Source organism: Centropristis striata, chromosome 6, assembly GCF_030273125.1.
Source record: "Centropristis striata isolate RG_2023a ecotype Rhode Island chromosome 6, C.striata_1.0, whole genome shotgun sequence".
In the NCBI taxonomy this organism is placed as follows: Eukaryota; Metazoa; Chordata; class Actinopteri; order Perciformes; family Serranidae; genus Centropristis; species Centropristis striata.
Window position 1 is genome coordinate 13,249,790 of NC_081522.1, and position 18,145 is coordinate 13,267,934.

Sequence of the window (18,145 nt, forward strand, 5' to 3'; positions counted from 1 at the left end):
TGCACAATGTTTTCAATTCTAATATTCTTGTTAAACTCAGTAACTGATCTAAACAGACTATTCATTGCAGGACATAAGAGAGCTGTATATGTGTCGCAAATTGCTAAATTTAGTTTTCATCTTTATATTGTTCTGAAACAGTTTTAAGACATATTTTCAGCATGTGCATAACCTGACTTGAATAAGCTGAGCACCTGCATCTTTATTTGACAGTGATACAGGAATAAAGATATGCTGAGGAGACACGGGGAGAGAGAAAGAGGTATGAAATATGCCAAATGTCCCAGAATGAAACTGGGGACTTTGGAGTGGTATGGTATGCTTATCAACCACTAGGCCACCAGGACACCTCTAAAGAACATTTGCATTCAACAAGTCCCTACACAGGTCATTTGTCTGCCAATATGACCATGAGTGTTTTCTAAATTAAAGCCCCGACCAGTGGCAAGAGATCAACATCCTCATACCTTAATGAAACGGTTGCTGTTTGTAAGAATGATCACAGTCCGGTTAGGTTTAAGCAACAAAACTTCCTGGCCAAGTACAAAACATTGTTGAAATAAGTACTTCACTCACTTTTGTTAGATTACGCTTAAATCACTTGATGTTAACTTTCAAGCCTAAATGATTTTTACATTTGGTTCTTGACAAAAAATACATCAGATTCTCTTGCTGAATAAAACATTTAAGTATCATTAAGGTTTGTTTGCCACAAGGCTTATTTTCAGCAAGAGTTCAAAATCCAATGGAAAAATCCCATTGGCATTTTGTCAAGGGAACCAGTGGGAGGCTAACCTCTGGGATGGCCTATAAAAATACATTATCCCTTTTTTTCGTTAGGTTACTGCCCATGACGTATGCTGTTGTTTTTTTTGGGGGGGTGAGCACAGTCTCTTTCTTTTACACATAATTATATTGACTGACTGATTATTTTCTCTTTTTTTTCATTGTGAAATATTGGCCTCTAAATAAAAATGTATTTAAACTGCACAAAACTCCCAGCCACACATAAGGCCATTGGGGCAGCTTAAAGTTGAAACTGATTCATTTTAAACACCTGTCGTCCTCACACACAGGTGCTTTCACTTGCCTGATTGGATCATGATCTTCTCGGGAGTGTGGGACCACTTACAGAATTACTTTTTTCACTTCGGTTTTGTTGTACTTCTTAAGAACCAAATGCTCCACAAAGTGGCAAAGTTCATTCCTGGGTCCTCACCAAAAAAATGCAGTGCTAGAAAAAAATGCTAACTGATTGGATACATGTCGTCTGCAAGAACCATGGCCATGATACTGTTCTGAGTGAGTATTTAGCCTTTTTAAAATGCTATTGTGACTGAGTCTGTACTACATTATTGTACTTAGTTCACAGACTCCACTCAGCTTCAAACTGCCAACAGGTCTAATCAAGCAGAGTAATTGAAAATAACTGTGTAGGTATGCAGAGCCTGGAGCACTCTAGTTAAAGCATAACTGTGCCTTAAGGGGATCACTGTGCTGAACACTCACACAGGTCGTGTTTGCAGCTGTTTAGTTCAGAGGGGTCTCTGAACCATTACACTTTGCTTAGTTTCAAACAATTTGAAAATAACATGGGGTTCAAACCACACGTCATCAGATTTACATTTCTCATAACGCTGTTTATTTAGCGTCCAATATTTACATACATGTCTTATTTTGGCCCAGCAGCACTCGTAGGGATTTTAACACCGTAACACACAGTTTTTCTGATTCAAGCCTCTGACTGTCAGCTTGACAGTGAACATTTGGCTTCTCCCAGCAGGCTGAACGTAGGAAGCGACATGCAGAAGCGTAGGAAGGATTCCTGTGTGGGAGTGTGCTGGTCGAGAGGGAGGGAGCGTCTACAATTGATGACCATTTTGCATTGGAGAGATGCCAAAAACCTAGTCTGGGAATGAGGAGGCCGCCCTGAATCACAGTCAACTGTTAAATCATGAAGCTATCATTTATAGTTTTTATTGTTGGTTCATCTGTTGCTCTAAGGAAGTGAGACGGTTTCAGTTCCTCTGGGTTTACTATAAAGGTGGAACTGTGGATCATGGGCAAAGTGAATATTGTTTACCGTATAACATTCAAAGGATCATCTTAATATCCATATGTGACATTTTTTATTACAGTCATCACTATTACGGGGTTAAATCCATATTTAATCTGTTGGCCTAAATGCTTTTTTTGCATTTTACTTGAAGAAAAAGTAAGAACATTTTTTTTTTTTTTAAAGAATATATTCTCATGAATTTAAGACCTAAAACAGCATTTTAATATAACTTATTCAGGACAACAATACGTTTACCCCCAAAGCCAATAAATATATTCTTACTGTATGGTGTTTTGAATATAATGAATATGTCACAACACTGAAAGAAAAAATAACAAAACTGTTGATGTTCAGGCATAGCAAGGGCTGCAGCTTATGATTATTTTCATTACCAATTAATTTGCAATTATTGTTTCAATTAATAGATTAGTCTCTAGAATGTATAAAATAGGGAAATATGTGCATCAAAGTCCAAGTTGATTGATCGAAATCTATCTATTATAAATCATAAACCATCTTGCATGTTGCTGTGGGGTTTCGACCAGTTATACATGTTCACTTTGGTTCAAAAACATATTTCACAGATCATCAATTACCAGCTCATCTTGTTGACCTTTACATGTCCTAATGCTGCTGCTGCTGTTCCCAGAACTGAGCAAACAGCTGCACAGAAAACCCTCACAGCCTTTACACAAGATTTGTTTATTACGCTGTGCAGTTCCAGCCCATCATCATCACATTATGTGGCTACATTACATCATAACCACCACGATACCTCATCCCAGACATGCTGACAACGTGATAATGCAATAATAAATGTTGGAAACGTACTGCGCAAACATTACAAGCCCTGCTACAACTTCAGCCAAGTGCTGTTTAAGAACAAGAGCTGCAATGAATAGTCAATTAGTTAAGTGGCAGGTTTAATGAGTAACTATTTCGATAATTTAAAGGAGTTGTTTCACTCTCTTGCCAGTTTAACATGAGAAGACTGATACCACTCATATGCCAGAGCAACAGATCTAAGGTTACAGGCAATGTTTCCCCCCCATTTCTTACATTTTGTAGACCCACTGATTATTCAAGAAAATAAGATTAAAATAATCGTTTAGTTCTACTGCATGTCAACACACTGTTTATTGGTTATATTTCATTTTTCATTCACTGTCATGCTTGACTTTAAAAAAATACTGTGGACATCCTCAGGGGGGTATACAATATATATTCAAGACTTAGGAGGCAGCATATGATAGATAATTCAAAGATATTCATACAAAGATTCATACATATGTGATGTAAAACACAAGAAAGCAGAAAAGTCCAACATTAGAGGAGCATGGACAATTAAAAAATAATAAATAAATATTTTCTTAATAAATTACTTGATGCGATATATATAGCAGACTGATAAATTATCGGCCGATAATACGAAGCCAAACTGCTTTCATTATAAACACTCCAGTACACCAGGTGGCAGTACCTTTAAAGTGAGTGATTCTCCAATAAAGACGTATTGAGTATACATTGGCATGTCTAATTTGACAGATTATGTCAATGCAGCTAGTATACAAAATACATTTGAGGAGTCAGAATTGTTTTGTTTTTGTTGTATTAATTATGGTGACTATATATATATATATATATATATATATATATATATATATATATATAATATTATATAGATAATATTAAATAATCCATCTTTGCCTGTACATTTTACCCTTTTTACCCTCAGGTAAACATAAATTACAGGTTTTAATTAATCATTTTATTAAAATATAAAAATGTGAAATTAACTGAACTGGCCATGAGAAGCAGCTTATTATTGTCATTAGCAGCTGAGAAAAAAAATGCAGATTTTTCCTTATTTTACTTAAGCGAAAAGCAAAACATCGGTGTAGCGACTAGCCCTGACGCTCAACAATCATCCCAATCAGCAGCTTGTAGCCTCGCTATATAATCCCTGTAGGTTCATTGAGGGGAAGTTATACATGAGAAAACACACACACACACACAGACACACACACGGGGCCCCACAGGACTACTGTAGTGATTTTTCAAGTCAGAGACAAGTTGAGCAGAGTGTGATGCTGCTACAGCGCCTCTAGGGCCGTGCATGTGCTGGCAGAGGAGGAGAGTAGTAGAGAGGGAGGTGGGAGCGCAGAGACAGAGAGCAGTCACTGTGCGTGAAGGACTATGACAGTCCAGAGCGGCAGGAGTTAGAAGACAAGAAGTGGAAGCCTGGAAACAGGACCTTCACCTGCAGCTGGAAAGCCACGAAACCCCCCACGCCACGGAAACATGTGATATGACAGAGATTTGAGCGCGTGTGCTTCACTTGTGCCTTTGCAAACACCTTCAGGGAGTTCATATGTTCCTGCGCGTCGACGACGAAGCAATGTTTAGACGCAGACTACCGGCAGAGCCCCGCGGAGTTTGGACGTGTGTTTCGTAGCTTGTCACGTGTATGAAGACAAATTATTGATACAGGAGCGACAAGGAGCACCGCGAATGTAGTCTTCAGGGAAGAAAGAGAAACACTGTACCTGCCAGTGTGTCCTCCTGCGGTCATCTTTCCCCCCGCGTGTGCGTGTGTGTGTGTGTGTGTTTCGGGTTCTCGCAGTGCTGTGTGGGTAAAGTCAGGGGAAGATGCAGGTGAAGAAGCACCGAGACTCGGACCAGAGCGGCGGGAACATGCTGGAAGGAGACGGCCTCCGAAAAAACTCCTCATGCTTCTCAAATATCAAGATATTCTTGATATCGGAATGCGCCCTCATGTTGGCTCAGGGCACCGTCGGAGCATACCTGGTGAGTGCAACACAAGTCGGGACTCACAGTGTTACTGAGACCCCGCTACTGTAGGGCACATTCAGACTTGTGTTATCCGGGTATGGGCTTTGCATTTGGGGTTTGTGCTGCTCCGCACACGTTGGACGACGTAGCAGAGCAATGACAGGGCACATAAACCTCTCCTGCACTGTAAAGTACAGCCTGCAGGACAGATTTTATGTTGCTCGGTTTTGTTAGGCTAGTTGTGAGAAAGTACAATGCTCTTAAATGCATCACAATTTGAACTTCAGCTTTTTTTTAATCAACCATGACCTGAAAGTGCTGCTTAGCATTGACAATGATGATCATGTTCAGGAAGGCAGTAATTAGCTGATTTTAACCAAAATGTCATTCAAGGTCAAGGACCCCCCCTCCCATCCCTGTGGTTTCCTGTTTTTTTTTTGTTTTTTTTTAGTTTTACTCACTCTTTCACTTTTGATATTAATTACAAATAAGAACAGTATAACAAATAAAACCTCAATGTGTATTTCTTTCAAAGCAAGACTTGATGTATAGATTTAGATTTTGTGGGACAAACCTGCCTGAAGTGCTCCAAAATATTCTTCAAAGCATCCCAGAGGAGCTCCACAGCCTCAGGCAACCACTGTGAACATTTAGTTTTGACATTGGCTATGTTTATTCTCCGAGAATTGCACTGTTTACTCGGCTTGGCTTGCAATTAATAGACTAAACCCCCGAATGCCTTGGCCATATTTGGAGTGGAACATCTTATCTTCTCTGTTAGTGGACCTGCTGAGCATCAAGCATCCCGCAGCTCAGGGCAGTGACAGCACGGCAGTGCAACTCAGAATCAGTTAGGATGATTTCCTAAAGAGGACTTCCTCTTTAATGTTGATAAAAACAGGCATAGCCATTGTTCTGCTTTTTTTATGGCGCACTGGTTTTGTTCACCTGTTCAAACAGTTTGAACAAGAAACTAGGTTTGGTTGTCAGTTATTTATTCACACTAACAAATAATGGCCTACTTTTGTTCATCAACAAAACAAAGCTAATTTCCGTGGAGCTTTAATTACATACTGGGAGCAGGATATTAGGTAACTGGTTCTGTGACAATCCTGTGAACCTGCGTTGACCTACATGAGCAACTGTATTATCCCTGATTGGATGATAGGACTTAAGAGTGCTTGCTGGCAGTGAAGGGACAAAACTCAACTATCATGGCCCCCTTTGCTTTCTGTGAGCTGCTTACTGTACAAGACACTTTGCAGCATGCTGGGTGTACTGATTTAGCAGCTTGACTGCAAGTGAACACGCAGTCAACCTGCACAGGCAAATACTACACTCCCAACTACAGAACATACTATTTTGTTGATTACTTTTTTAATGAATAATTTTGTGTATGTATATATGTATGTATATGTATGTATATGTGTGTGTGTGTGTGTGTGTGTGTGTATATATATATATATACATGTGTGTGTGTGTGTGTGTGTGTGTGTGTGTATATATATATATATACACACACACACACACACACACATGTATATTTATTCAGTTTAATTTAAACAGTTAATTTACCACCAATCATGGTCCAAAATTAACTTTGTGGTTTTTCTGCCAATGCCTGGAAAAGTTAGGAAAAAAATGCACCAGCCAAAGTAATTTTCCATAAAAGTGCACAAAATGGAAACAAACGCAAACAAACAAACAAGCAGCTCCTATTTGTTGAGTATCTGCAGCCCGCTGGTTTAGCGTTGCTGTCATTAAAGTGCCAGTTTCTCCATTACCCCTTACCTATGAGGCACGACTTATTGTTAATTTTTCTTTTAACCTTCCACCATGCACTTAATTCTTGCTTTTAGGTTGATCTACAATGTGCAGCCACATACCTGCAGACTCTCTTTGCGGTTAGAGCAAAATCTCTGTGGTAGCAGTGTGACCTGGTAATCGAGCTGGGTCGCCAGTAGCGGCTGACCATATTTCTTTTATTCACTAACAAAGATATTTTCTTGGGGGCTCTGCAGAGTGATGATGGGCATTTTTCACTGATTCCTGGCATAGTACAGACATGCATCAATAATGACAAATAATTATTGACTTGAACCTTGGTGGTGCAGGAACAAATTTGACTATTACTGGTGCCGGCACTAGGTTTAACACTGCAATCTCTAGTTGATCTAGCAGATTTTAATAGCAGGAGTTGATCCTTACCTATTAAGCCCTGGGAAGCTCTATTTGTGACTTTTTGTGTGTGCAGCACCTGAGGCTCTGAGCTGGGTTATTGTAACACCTCGCTGATAAGAACCAAGTCTGACACCTCTGCAAAGTGCAGCTAACACCTGAACCTGAACTGTGTACGTCTCAGCTGAGCAACCCTGTCAGTCTGTGATCGCAGTGTATCAGCTGAGCATTGGAAGGAGGGAGAAGCCCAATTTCTTTAACAGGATGTTATTGTCATTTTAAAAACGTATCCATAGCTATTTTCCAATGACGCTCCCTTGTTAGTCTGATATTACTTATTAAGTCATTTAATTTACTCATTAACTCAGTTTATGTAGAGAAGCCAAATAATTAATGTATATATTCAGACATGAATCAAATCAATCAGGTAAAGTATTACTGCTGTGTGAGCCCTCGGTCTTTTAGATTAAAAAGCAAACAGATTTAGCCATGACTGACTTCAGGTGTCCTTGAGAAAGTGAAAGTCATGAGTGCTTTTCAAATGCAGACAGCCCAATTTTTTGGTGTTAAGGATCAGTAAATAGGCATTTTTCTAGCACAAACATGCATGAACTAAAAAAAGGTAAATGTGTAAACTCCCTTCATGCTCAAAACATAAGAACTGGATAAAAAAATATTTAATAGTATCAAATAAACTGTATACACATGGCTAACATTATAGATGTCGCTTATTTTAAACACCAATAAAAATAACTCTTTAAAATACCTTATCCAGAGCAGTTAAAGTACATTTAGCTAACCTTCAGTCAACCTTCAGTAGGTTACACCTCATAAAACTGAATGGAAATGATCCTTAATAGGCGAAGCTTGACTTATAAACAGCTCCTTTGCTTTCGCAAATAGCACTATTTCAGCAGTTTAACGTCGGTGCTAAACCTTAATGTGCTGGAGTGAATGTCAACATTTAGCTGCTTGCTGATTATGCATACCCTCTCAGTAAATCCTGATGAAAAAAGTCTGTGGAATTTGGGAGTCCTCATGCTCAGACAACTCGTTCTTCTGTTAGGTGATGAGGTGGCGCACAACGTGAAAGGGTTTGTTTTGTTGCCATGCAACAGAGTAAACATTTCCACAGTTTGAGTAATCTGGAGAAAATGTGGCCGTGACCACTGACCAGTATGCAGTGAAGTAGATTTTTCCTATATAATTTATTCTGGGTGTAATCCTCCTGGAAGGCTGCTGTTTAAGTCAGAGTGGAAGTGCATAAACATGTTGAACCTGGAGACGAGGGCTTAACTCATCCAGAGTGTTTCCACTGCCGAGCTGAGAAGCTTTCAGTCACTCAGCTTGCTCAGGCCTCCCGTAACTCGACGGGATGCGATTGGATTGGGTGATGGTTTCGCTCCCTCGGCTACACTTTGTTGCAGTGTCACCCTCTGTCTAGAGCTAAAGCTACAGTGTCAACAGGTTGTTGGGGCTTGGCATCATATCTAAGGGCTGGATGAGACAATGTTGTGATCACATCCCAGCCGGGCGGAGCCAGCCAGGCGTGAATGCAGCCCGTCCAGTATGTTCGCATTCTGTGAGAAAGAGCCACCCAAGGGGCAGGGACGACATGACTTAGTCTGAAGTTTTCTATCCACTCAACGTCACCGAAAGGACTCCGGCACGAACCGCTCTCAACAATCATCCTCCCCGTGCTTTGATGTGTAGTGAAGGAGTCACTGCAGCTGTGTTCACAGCAGCTGCAAGAACGACCTGCTGTCACTTCTGCCTCACAAAAGTCACAGAGGACGACTTTTTTTCAACTCTAATGACAAAGCAAACAGGCTGGCCAGTGTTTGGTTTAGCTTATCTAGTCGCCTGTGAAATCTCATCTCAAAGGGGACACATAGTAGGAAATGGTGATAAATGTAAAGGGTGGTAAATATTTGGATAGCATTTATTGAAAAAGTTCTTATATTATTAAGAGGGGTCAGTGGGGACTGAGGGCTATAGGGTTTATTCTGTGCTTCAGGACAGATTGTAGTATCATTAACTCTTAAACATCATTTTCTTCGTCATTACTAATCCAGCACCTACAGGACTGCACGATATGGCCAAAATCTTAGGTTATAGGTAATTTCATATCTCAATTAGAATACATATCACAATATAGTTTTTTCCACAAAGTAATATAAGCTGATACTGGCATATCACAGACAAATTTATTTTATCAGTTTCAGCTTATGTTGTTTGTCGATATGAGCCCATATGAAAACTTGTTTTACAGAACATATACTGCAGAAAACAATACTTTTATTCTTTATTTTCTCTGTTCTCTAGAATTTGTTGATATAGTGTTAAATATTCTTTAATAAAGGCATTTGTTTAAAAAAAAAAAAAGTAGCTTAGCATAGTCATATTGGTGCACAATCCACATAGAACGAAATCTGTTTTTATTTCAGCTCCTTAATTCATTATATTCGCCGCCATATCAACAATCACTAACTTTCCCCCCCCTAAGTTTGGTATTAGTATCCTCTGTCTCACATCTGTCAGGCTCTATTTAAGACGTCACTGAGGGTCAGAAGTGGATGAGGCATACTGAATGCACTAAATACTGGGACAAAAAACACCAACAATATATTTTCTTTGCTCAACACAAACATTTTACATGTGGAAGACACTCTGTTGCTGATGAGATGTAATATGCAGCATTATAGTTAATGCAAATTATAGGTAAAATACAAGACTCACTTTATACACCACCCACCATTTCTGGCCCTAAAGCACTAACCCGACAACTTAGAGGTAATTTCTTAGTTTAAAAATATTCTGGTCCAACCCAAAGCAACTGTGTACATTAAATTAGCATAGTAGGGCATTTCATGGAAACATTTTCCAACAGGAAAACCACAAGTTGATTCATCTTGCAGTCAAGTCCCTTGTTTTTCAGAAAGGGATGTTTATGTTGGCAGGATGCTTTTTTTTCTTTTAGAATTCAGTCAAAACTCTTAAACCGAGTCCCGTTGGGGAAATGGAAACTGTGATGCCCTTTCAAGGACAGTTTGGGACAGATCTGAAAATGGCTTCATAACAGTTTAAATGTGACGCATTTCACATGGCACAGAGAGACCGTTCCCACATATCACAAGCAAACACAGCCTTGCTCTGCCGCACCACATATACATTATAAAGTCTTTAACTTTGAAATCTCATGATGAACTTATTGTGTTTAGCAAAATCCATGTATTCTCTCACACACTGAAAATAAATATTTTCTTACATTATTTAAACTGTGACAAAGTACAGTTAACAAACAGAACCGGGCCAAACAACAGCATTTTGCTGTATTTGCTTCATGTGGAAGTTGCTGGGAGGCTCCAGCTCTTGTGTGGCTGACAGCTGGTGGAAGAGAGAAAAGCTTGTGATGAGCTGTTCTCACTAAAGCTAAATGTTGCTGTGCCCAGCTAATCAAAAACAGAGGCCTGTTTCCAGGGAGGAGCCACAGCGTGGAACATCTGAACAGCCTGTTATTCAGGATATTCCGGGCACAGTTTAAAAGTGATGACGAAAACATGCATGATTTCTCCAAGAAAATCTGTATCTGGATTATGACATCTGGCCCACAGGCTTTTGCACTTACACCTGGCTAAGGTCTGACCAGATGTGAACTGGCTGATCTGATCACGTGCCAATCACAATGGCTTCTGCATGCTTTTTCTGCCTCTGCACTGCCAACAGCGGTAGCCGGAGACATTATATCTTCTGGTAGTCTGTCCGTCCCATTCTCCTGAACACAATATCTTAGCAATGCCTGGAGGAAATGTATTCACATTTGTCACAAACTTCCACTTAGATTCAAGTATACTAGTTACATTTTGGTGGTCAAAGGTCACCATAACTGCACATTCACCCATTCTTGTCAACGCAATATCTCAGGAACGCTTGAAGGGAATTTCATTAAATCTGGCAAAAACATTCATGTTCACAATACCTTTTTATTACATTTCTGGACAGATGTGGATGTAAACTGCATCTTGCCTGTTTGACGGAGACATGCAACTGCAAGGCGGTGATTGTAGCCCTTCATACAGATGATACATCCAGATATAGTCTGCTGTTAATGTTATGTTATGTTAATGCCAGGCATAAAGTATGTTACCATACTTTACGTTAATAAACCATACAGTGCATTTTCTGTTTCAGTTGATAACCTTAGATTCTTGTTTTAGTTTGCTTCAATCAGCATCATTCCCATGACCCTGGTTTGATTTTGTGTCCTGTTGTTTCCAGGTGAGTGTGCTGACCACTCTGGAGCGGCGCTTCAACCTGCAAAGTGCTGACGTAGGAGTGATAGCCAGCAGCTTCGAGATAGGCAATCTGGCTCTGATCCTGTTTGTCAGCTACTTTGGGGCCAAAGCACATCGGCCTCGTCTGATCGGCTGCGGGGGCATCGTCATGGCGCTTGGCGCCCTACTCTCAGCTCTGCCTGAGTTCCTAACTAAGCAGTATGAAATAGGGGAAATGTGGAGGACTGATGTGGGTCGGGATGTTTGCTCCAACACCAGCAGCATAGACGCTCAGAAGGCAGAGGACATACTGTGCGACAACAGGACCAACACCAACATGATGTACCTGCTGCTGATCGGAGCTCAGGTCCTGCTGGGGATCGGGGCCACACCGGTGCAGCCCCTGGGGGTGTCCTACATTGATGATCACGTGAAGAAAAAAGACTCATCACTCTATATAGGTGAGCCACATTCATAAAGCTGTGTGGACAAAATATTAAAAATCCAGATTTTACCAGATCTGTTGGAATGAAAATCATCACCAAAGGTGATAAAGTGAGGTTCAACAATCTTTGACTGAATAAAATTCCTCCTTAAGATAAGCAGTGTTTAAGGAAACAGATGATTATCACACTGGAAATTAAAAATCTATTTGCTGCAGCACACTGATTTCCCAAGGCAACTAAAACTGGTACAGCAGAGAGACAGCTTAGAACGTGTTTGTTCATCAGGTGCTATGTTTGCACACTTTGAGTCAACACAGTATATGTGTGTGCTCTTCAGCTGCACACCATATCCCTTTGTTCCCAGCTCAGGCCTGTTCACGTGAGGCCAGGTGAGCAGATCTTGGAGCTTTTTAATCTCCATTACAGCCGTTTGAGTGGCAAAGAGGCCAGATGCAGGTTAAATGTCTCCGCTTCGCTCAATCCTCTCTCAAAGGCAAGATGCTGCTGATGTGGCTTCTTTGAGGTTTAAAGGTGCATTCAAAGTGCTTTCTGTGCAAAGTTCTGAATACACAATGGCTGTTTAGGGATATGTATTTGCTGTGATATGTACATTTTGCCATTTCAGTATGTAGAAGGTAGCTTTAATGCTTGGCTCATTAAGTCATGGAGGATTTTCACTTCTGTAGCTTTTACTGTGGATCCACATTTTCCATATTTTACAGGAAGAACCACTCAGTGGAATATGTTACAGTCCTAATGAATGCAGAAGAGCAACATATGTTTAAAGGAATTTCAATGTGCTTTAAACACGCTCTTTCGCTGTCTTGCAAAAGTTAAATGAGTTGAATGAGAAGATTGACACTGATACTGATATTGATACCACTCTCATGTCTGCAAGGTATATATGTAGCTGTAGTACCCAGTTAGCCTGGCTCTGTCAAAAGCTAATAAAAACACACTTTATCCTTTGTTTAGCCACTAATAAAGAAAACAATTTGTATACAGGCAAGTAAAAATTGACTTTTGGCAAGTAGATTTCTGATGGGCAAGTGGAAAAAAAGAAACACCTTAACATTGAAAGCTGCCATGTATTCCTTTACAGTTAATGTTCCTGTGTGGCAAACCATTTATTTTGTCGGCCATAAGTGCAGAGATGGTAGCTGCAAAACCACCAACACAAATCTGTGTAATAGTATGCTTCCTTGTTTTGATGGGGACCTGCCTGTTTGTTGCCCAGACTGCCACATCAGCCTTTGATGGAGTAGATGAGATGTGTCTGCAGAGTGTGTGCTGTTTGTTATCAGCGTGGAGCAGAGACAATGAGAGCCTGAATAGAGGATGAGTTCAGGCTGGCACTCACCCCGTTTCTGATACATTCACACAGCAGCATGCTGTGTGGCTGCCTTTTGTCACTCAAATACAGATGTGACCTGCGAACAAAGGCAACAGTGTGCTCTGTAATCTCGAGCCCAAAGCTGATTTTCTTAATTGCCGTTCATTGTGTTTATTTGTCCCGAACATGAGCTGTTTTCACAAAAAGCACCTCTAGCTCTATTTGAAACAATAAGGGGCCTTTAAAAGTGCCACAAAAGGCTTTGACATTTTGGCACCACCATAGTGGCTTGTTTGCAGTTTACGGTGGGAAGTGGACTGCGAGTGATTGAAGTTTGGCAGGCGTAAGGTGGGCGAGATTTGGTTCTGTCCTCCTCTGATAAGCTGCAAGGAGAGTTGGAGGAAAAACAAGCGGTGAGCAGCGAGGAACAATGTGGTATTGAGTCGCGCTCAGCTGATCGTCCTAATCCTTCTGCTGCAGGCATGTCATGTGCCCCCAGCTGCATGAATGGAGTAGATTGTCTGAAATTCTGTGAGATTTCCTTTCACATACTGATAATGTATTTGGATTATTCATCAGTTTACGTCAACAAGTTCACATTGTTACGTCAGCGATATAAAGATTTGTTTTCGAAACACTTTGTCATGGCCAAATATTTGCTTATTTCCTGTAGATGTTATACAAGTTCTGCACACTTTAGTTTCATTTTCAATTCACTATAAATACACACCTGAGAGGAGATCCCACAATATTTTATTTTAGACACAATAAATGTAGCTTTTATTGCGGTATTTTATAAGACATGTGAGTGAATTAATCCATTGTCTCCTTCATATTATTAGACAGGTATTGAAGGAGGTTTTAGGGGAATTTTTGGAGTAGTTTGAAGTGGCCTTTAGAGAGAAATTGGAGCAGAAAACCCCTTTTGGATGTGAGACTAGAAACTTAAACCTGACACATGTCTCATCACAGCTGCAGACAGATGTGCTGTGTGAGCATGTACAGTAAAACTTCCTCTGGGCTCTCATTTTCTCACCGCCAGATTACAAGTGTGTATCTACATACTGCTTGGCATGTAGACTCTTCACAGCTTTAAGTGTTGAAACCTTTTCACACGCTCAGTGGGAAAAGCAAACTATTCCCTTCACTTTAATTCTTTAATTCACTTTAACTATGCGATATCACATCATATCATTTTAAGTCGAGTGGAGAACATCCTCATTAATTCGGAATCATCATACATGACACAGAGCGAAATTGAAACTGCTATTTTTCCCACCGCAACTGTTGCCTGCTGCTGTTGTCGGTGCACATTTACGCCTGGTGATATGTTATTGTTAAAATTAGAGCTTGAGCCAAATGGCCAGGTGGAAAGTGTGTGCCTTCGGGATACGCAAGCCCCGCCCTTTGAGAGCATGGCGGTGCAGGGGGAGCAGATCCGAGAGGCCTGGAGAAGAGCCATAATTACAGAGCGAGGCAGGAATGCCAACCAGCCAGCCATGAGGTGGGTCTGAGTGGGCCGGGACGCACATGCATACCGTACAGTCCTGTGAAAAACAACTCCTCCAGAGGCTCTGACTGCCTGCTTTTACTGTGTATACTGCAGCAGACATGGCTTACTGCTGTTTAAACAGCTGTAAAACACTCTAGCAAAGTCTGCTGTGACTCTTTAAAGAGCTCCTTGTCTCTGTCTGTTTTAGATATATTCACTGTCATTTAGATATTTTCAGAGCTTGTACTCCTACATGGTACATTTTTCTTAAAAGGAAATACTTCAGTGTTTTTAAGAAACAGATTTGAAGGCCATTACTAAGCAGAGTGGCACATGAAGTTTATGGCATCGTGTTGTTTTGGTTTGTTTCCCCAAGTCTAGACGTAGGCACTGATCTCTGGCCAAAGGAAATTAATATGATTGGACAGATTGCGTCAACAGGATCTCTATTCCCACTGCTCTATGACCTTTCACTATCCACTGCTAATTCTGGCTCTTCCCACAGGACCCCTGACTGCATAAATATACTGTAGAGGACACACAGGGAAGGGTTTAGAGCTGGCGTCATGTATCTTACAGCACAAACTCGGTTTCAGAAGGTTTTTAAATAGCCTGAGATTTCTTCATTAAACTATAATGTATAGTATGTAGAGCGTGTGGTATAGTACATGTATTGGGAAGACTGAAAGGCTGACATTAATTAATTCATCAATGTCATCCCTTTTAATGCAAAATCCTGCAGATGTGGACATGTGGACATATTGATTATGCATTATAAGAAATGTATGATCAGATTCAAAAGTGCTGATGGAGAATAGTCTTAGAGTTTTCTAATGCAGCTTCTTTTAATGGCAAAAGTGACACAGTCTTGCTAAAGTTGTGCAAATAATTTTAAAGACTAATTTGCATGTTGTTATTCTGCAAGGCAAAACATTCCTTTCAATCACGAGGTAGCCATGCCTCCTTAAAAGAATACTTTGCTTTATCGTTTATTTTACTCTAATTGGGACCATATTTTAAATGAACATCATGAAGAAGACTTGAAACTAGTGATTGAGAACATAAACTCATTAGGGAAATGTTTACTGAGATAATTAATCAAATGATAAGTAGGGTCGTTTTCTCATAGACTTCTTTTTGCAGCCACTGGAGTCGGCCCCTGCTGGCCATTAGAAAGAATGTGATTGGTTAGTTTGGATGCTAAACATTATGGTTTGTTTACATTGTCGCTCAGTCCTTAGCTGTCAAACGAATTTCCCCAAACGCCTATTTTTCTGCATTTCAGCAATTAATAAATATTAACAGTAGAATTTTAAGACACTTTCACATGATTTTTTGTACTGCACATAGGGGATGACTAATTGTGATTTCAGTTGACTTCATGCATCAATGTCAGACAGCAGTCACAGTTTTCAGCAGAGTATGAAGTGTGCAATCCTGTGAGCTGTAGCAGTCTCTCTCTTTCTCTCCCCCTCTCAAGCCAAACTACCAAACTAGGAATGAAAGACAAGCTGTGGGGAAACAAAAGGTCCCTTTTTTCTGCTGTGGCCTGAGACAAGATAAGTGCCTCTACCTGGAGAGTGAAAGCATACAAAAATTTGCCTTTCATAGGTCTCTCTCTGTATCTGGCTGCCAACCACTGGTTTGCATTTTTTTAGGCCTTACAGTAGCTCTGTCTTTCATCACAGCTACTTTGCATTACTTTTTTTACATATTCCAGCAATTTTCTGGTGATATATTTCATCATTTTGTGTTCACTTCAGCTCTGCAGGGATAAATTTAGCTTCAGGTTTGCTAAGGAAACCGATTGCAGCCTATGCAGTGACAAAGGTCTCAGAGGGATCCTCGAGAGACTTGTCAACATTCCTGCTAAAATGCTGTGACTCCAAACAGTTGCTGCAGTAGGGTGTTTATATAAGCTACTTAAACTCGGCGCATGTTAATGTCATCTTGAAGGATTAGATTCTAAATGGGTTTTTCCGTCCCTGCCATAAGCTGCATGCTGAGTTTGCCTAGCAACACCAGTTTGTTTTATCTCAAGATGATAAACGGCGTTGCAGTAAATGTTCATCAGCCAGCCGCTGCTCCTCTGCATCACTGTAATGAACTGTGTGGGCTTGTCTTTCCGCCATGTGTGACAGGAACAAAGTGAATGACCCAGAGACGTTTACTCTACGCTCTCCGCAGCGGCGGCCCCCTGCTCGGCTCCCTCGGGTTGGTCCTAGAGGGTAGAGAGGGCACTGAACATGAGATTATCTTGTATCCAACTGGTCAACAACATGCTGCTGCTGTCTCGCAGCTAATCAGTAATTATCCCCCACATACTCTGAGTATGTAAAGGAGTCAGAAAGGAACAGAGCTGACATAATGCTGAGCAGAGGGAGACAGCAACACTTCACAGTGCTCCCGTTTTGGTAAATGGAAAGGCATTGTGATTGATTAGTGGCTGCCCCAAATTAAAGTTTCATTAAATTTGAGCAGAGAAAGTTATTTGATTTCAATCTGCTGTCATTTCTTGAACCTAATAAGGCCATCTCTCTGTCCTGCCTGGTGCTGAAGTTAAACATACAGAGCATATTTGTTAATAATTTTAGATTTTTCAGCAGCCACCGTTTGCAGATGATGAGCTGATTGAAGAATTGTTTATTTGCACTTCGCTCTGATATGAATCGGATGGGGCGGGCATGCAAAGCTATCTGATAGTGTTAAATTAACCTTAGAAGGGTGTGGACTCGGTTGGTTATTACATCCCCACATTTCTGTTGTGTTTCAGGCCGTGTAGTAGCCTCATAAGGACTCGTCATCTGCCTGCTCGTCTGAAGTGAATTACCTCCCCCAGTCAATCTGCCGTTTTTGTGGGATAGTATTGCAGCGACACATTAATTATGCCTGTGTATGTTTTGCTACAGTCTGTTGGACGTTTGGCTGGTCGGATCAGATCAGATAAACATCTAAACGTTTCACAAAATCCTCTGTTGTGTTTTGTTTTGAACAGCTTACATGCATAATAGAGGAAAGCAGCTGAACATATGTGTACCGGTTTCTGTTTTAACTGTTCCATTAAGCAAAGATAGTTAGTTTTTGGGGCAGGCAGGATAACCTTTTGGCTTAAACACACAATATGTTATTTCTGCTGTTAGGAGGTCTGTCAATAAAAATAATAGCAAAAGACTTTGATGATGTTGCAAAGTATCGTGGGGTCATGGGAGTTGTTGTCTTCAATGTTAAGCAATCACGATTCAGACAGAATTATGTAACAGTGTATGACACAATTAGTCTCTGACATATCATCTGTAATTTCCCTGGGAGTTAAGCAACTAGAGGGGTAAGTGGTGAAATGACGCCATTGGCAGACCAAATCAAACACAATGTTACCTTGAATGAAATTTCAAATCTCTCTGTGTTTGAACGTTATTTGTATAATTTGGAATAATGTGAGTACACAACCCAACAAAATGAAAATAAACAACATAGGTCTTGTCTTTTATACACATTGTTAAATATAAAACCCTGCAAATAAGCCTTACTTTTGTGTAATGTATACTATTTCTAATAAGAATAATATAAGAA

The 18,145-nt window shown here is 40.4% G+C and overlaps 1 protein-coding gene across 2 annotated transcripts in view; it reads left to right on the forward strand.

Annotated features, from left to right (window-relative positions):
• The first annotated feature begins 1,149 nt into the window (after positions 1-1,149).
• The window catches only part of slco3a1a (solute carrier organic anion transporter family member 3A1a), a 40,281-nt gene continuing 23,285 nt past the window's right edge, over positions 1,150-18,145 (forward strand). The window contains exons 1-2 of one of the 2 annotated variants that reach the window (XM_059335429.1): positions 1,150-1,302; positions 11,309-11,765. In XM_059335429.1, coding sequence (XP_059191412.1) covers positions 11,474-11,765 — 292 coding nt within the window. In that variant the 5' untranslated portion in view covers positions 1,150-1,302; positions 11,309-11,473. Of the gene's footprint in view, positions 1,303-4,285; positions 4,868-11,308; positions 11,766-18,145 lie in introns of those variants that run through there. The other variant, XM_059335428.1, reaches the window with a different exon arrangement.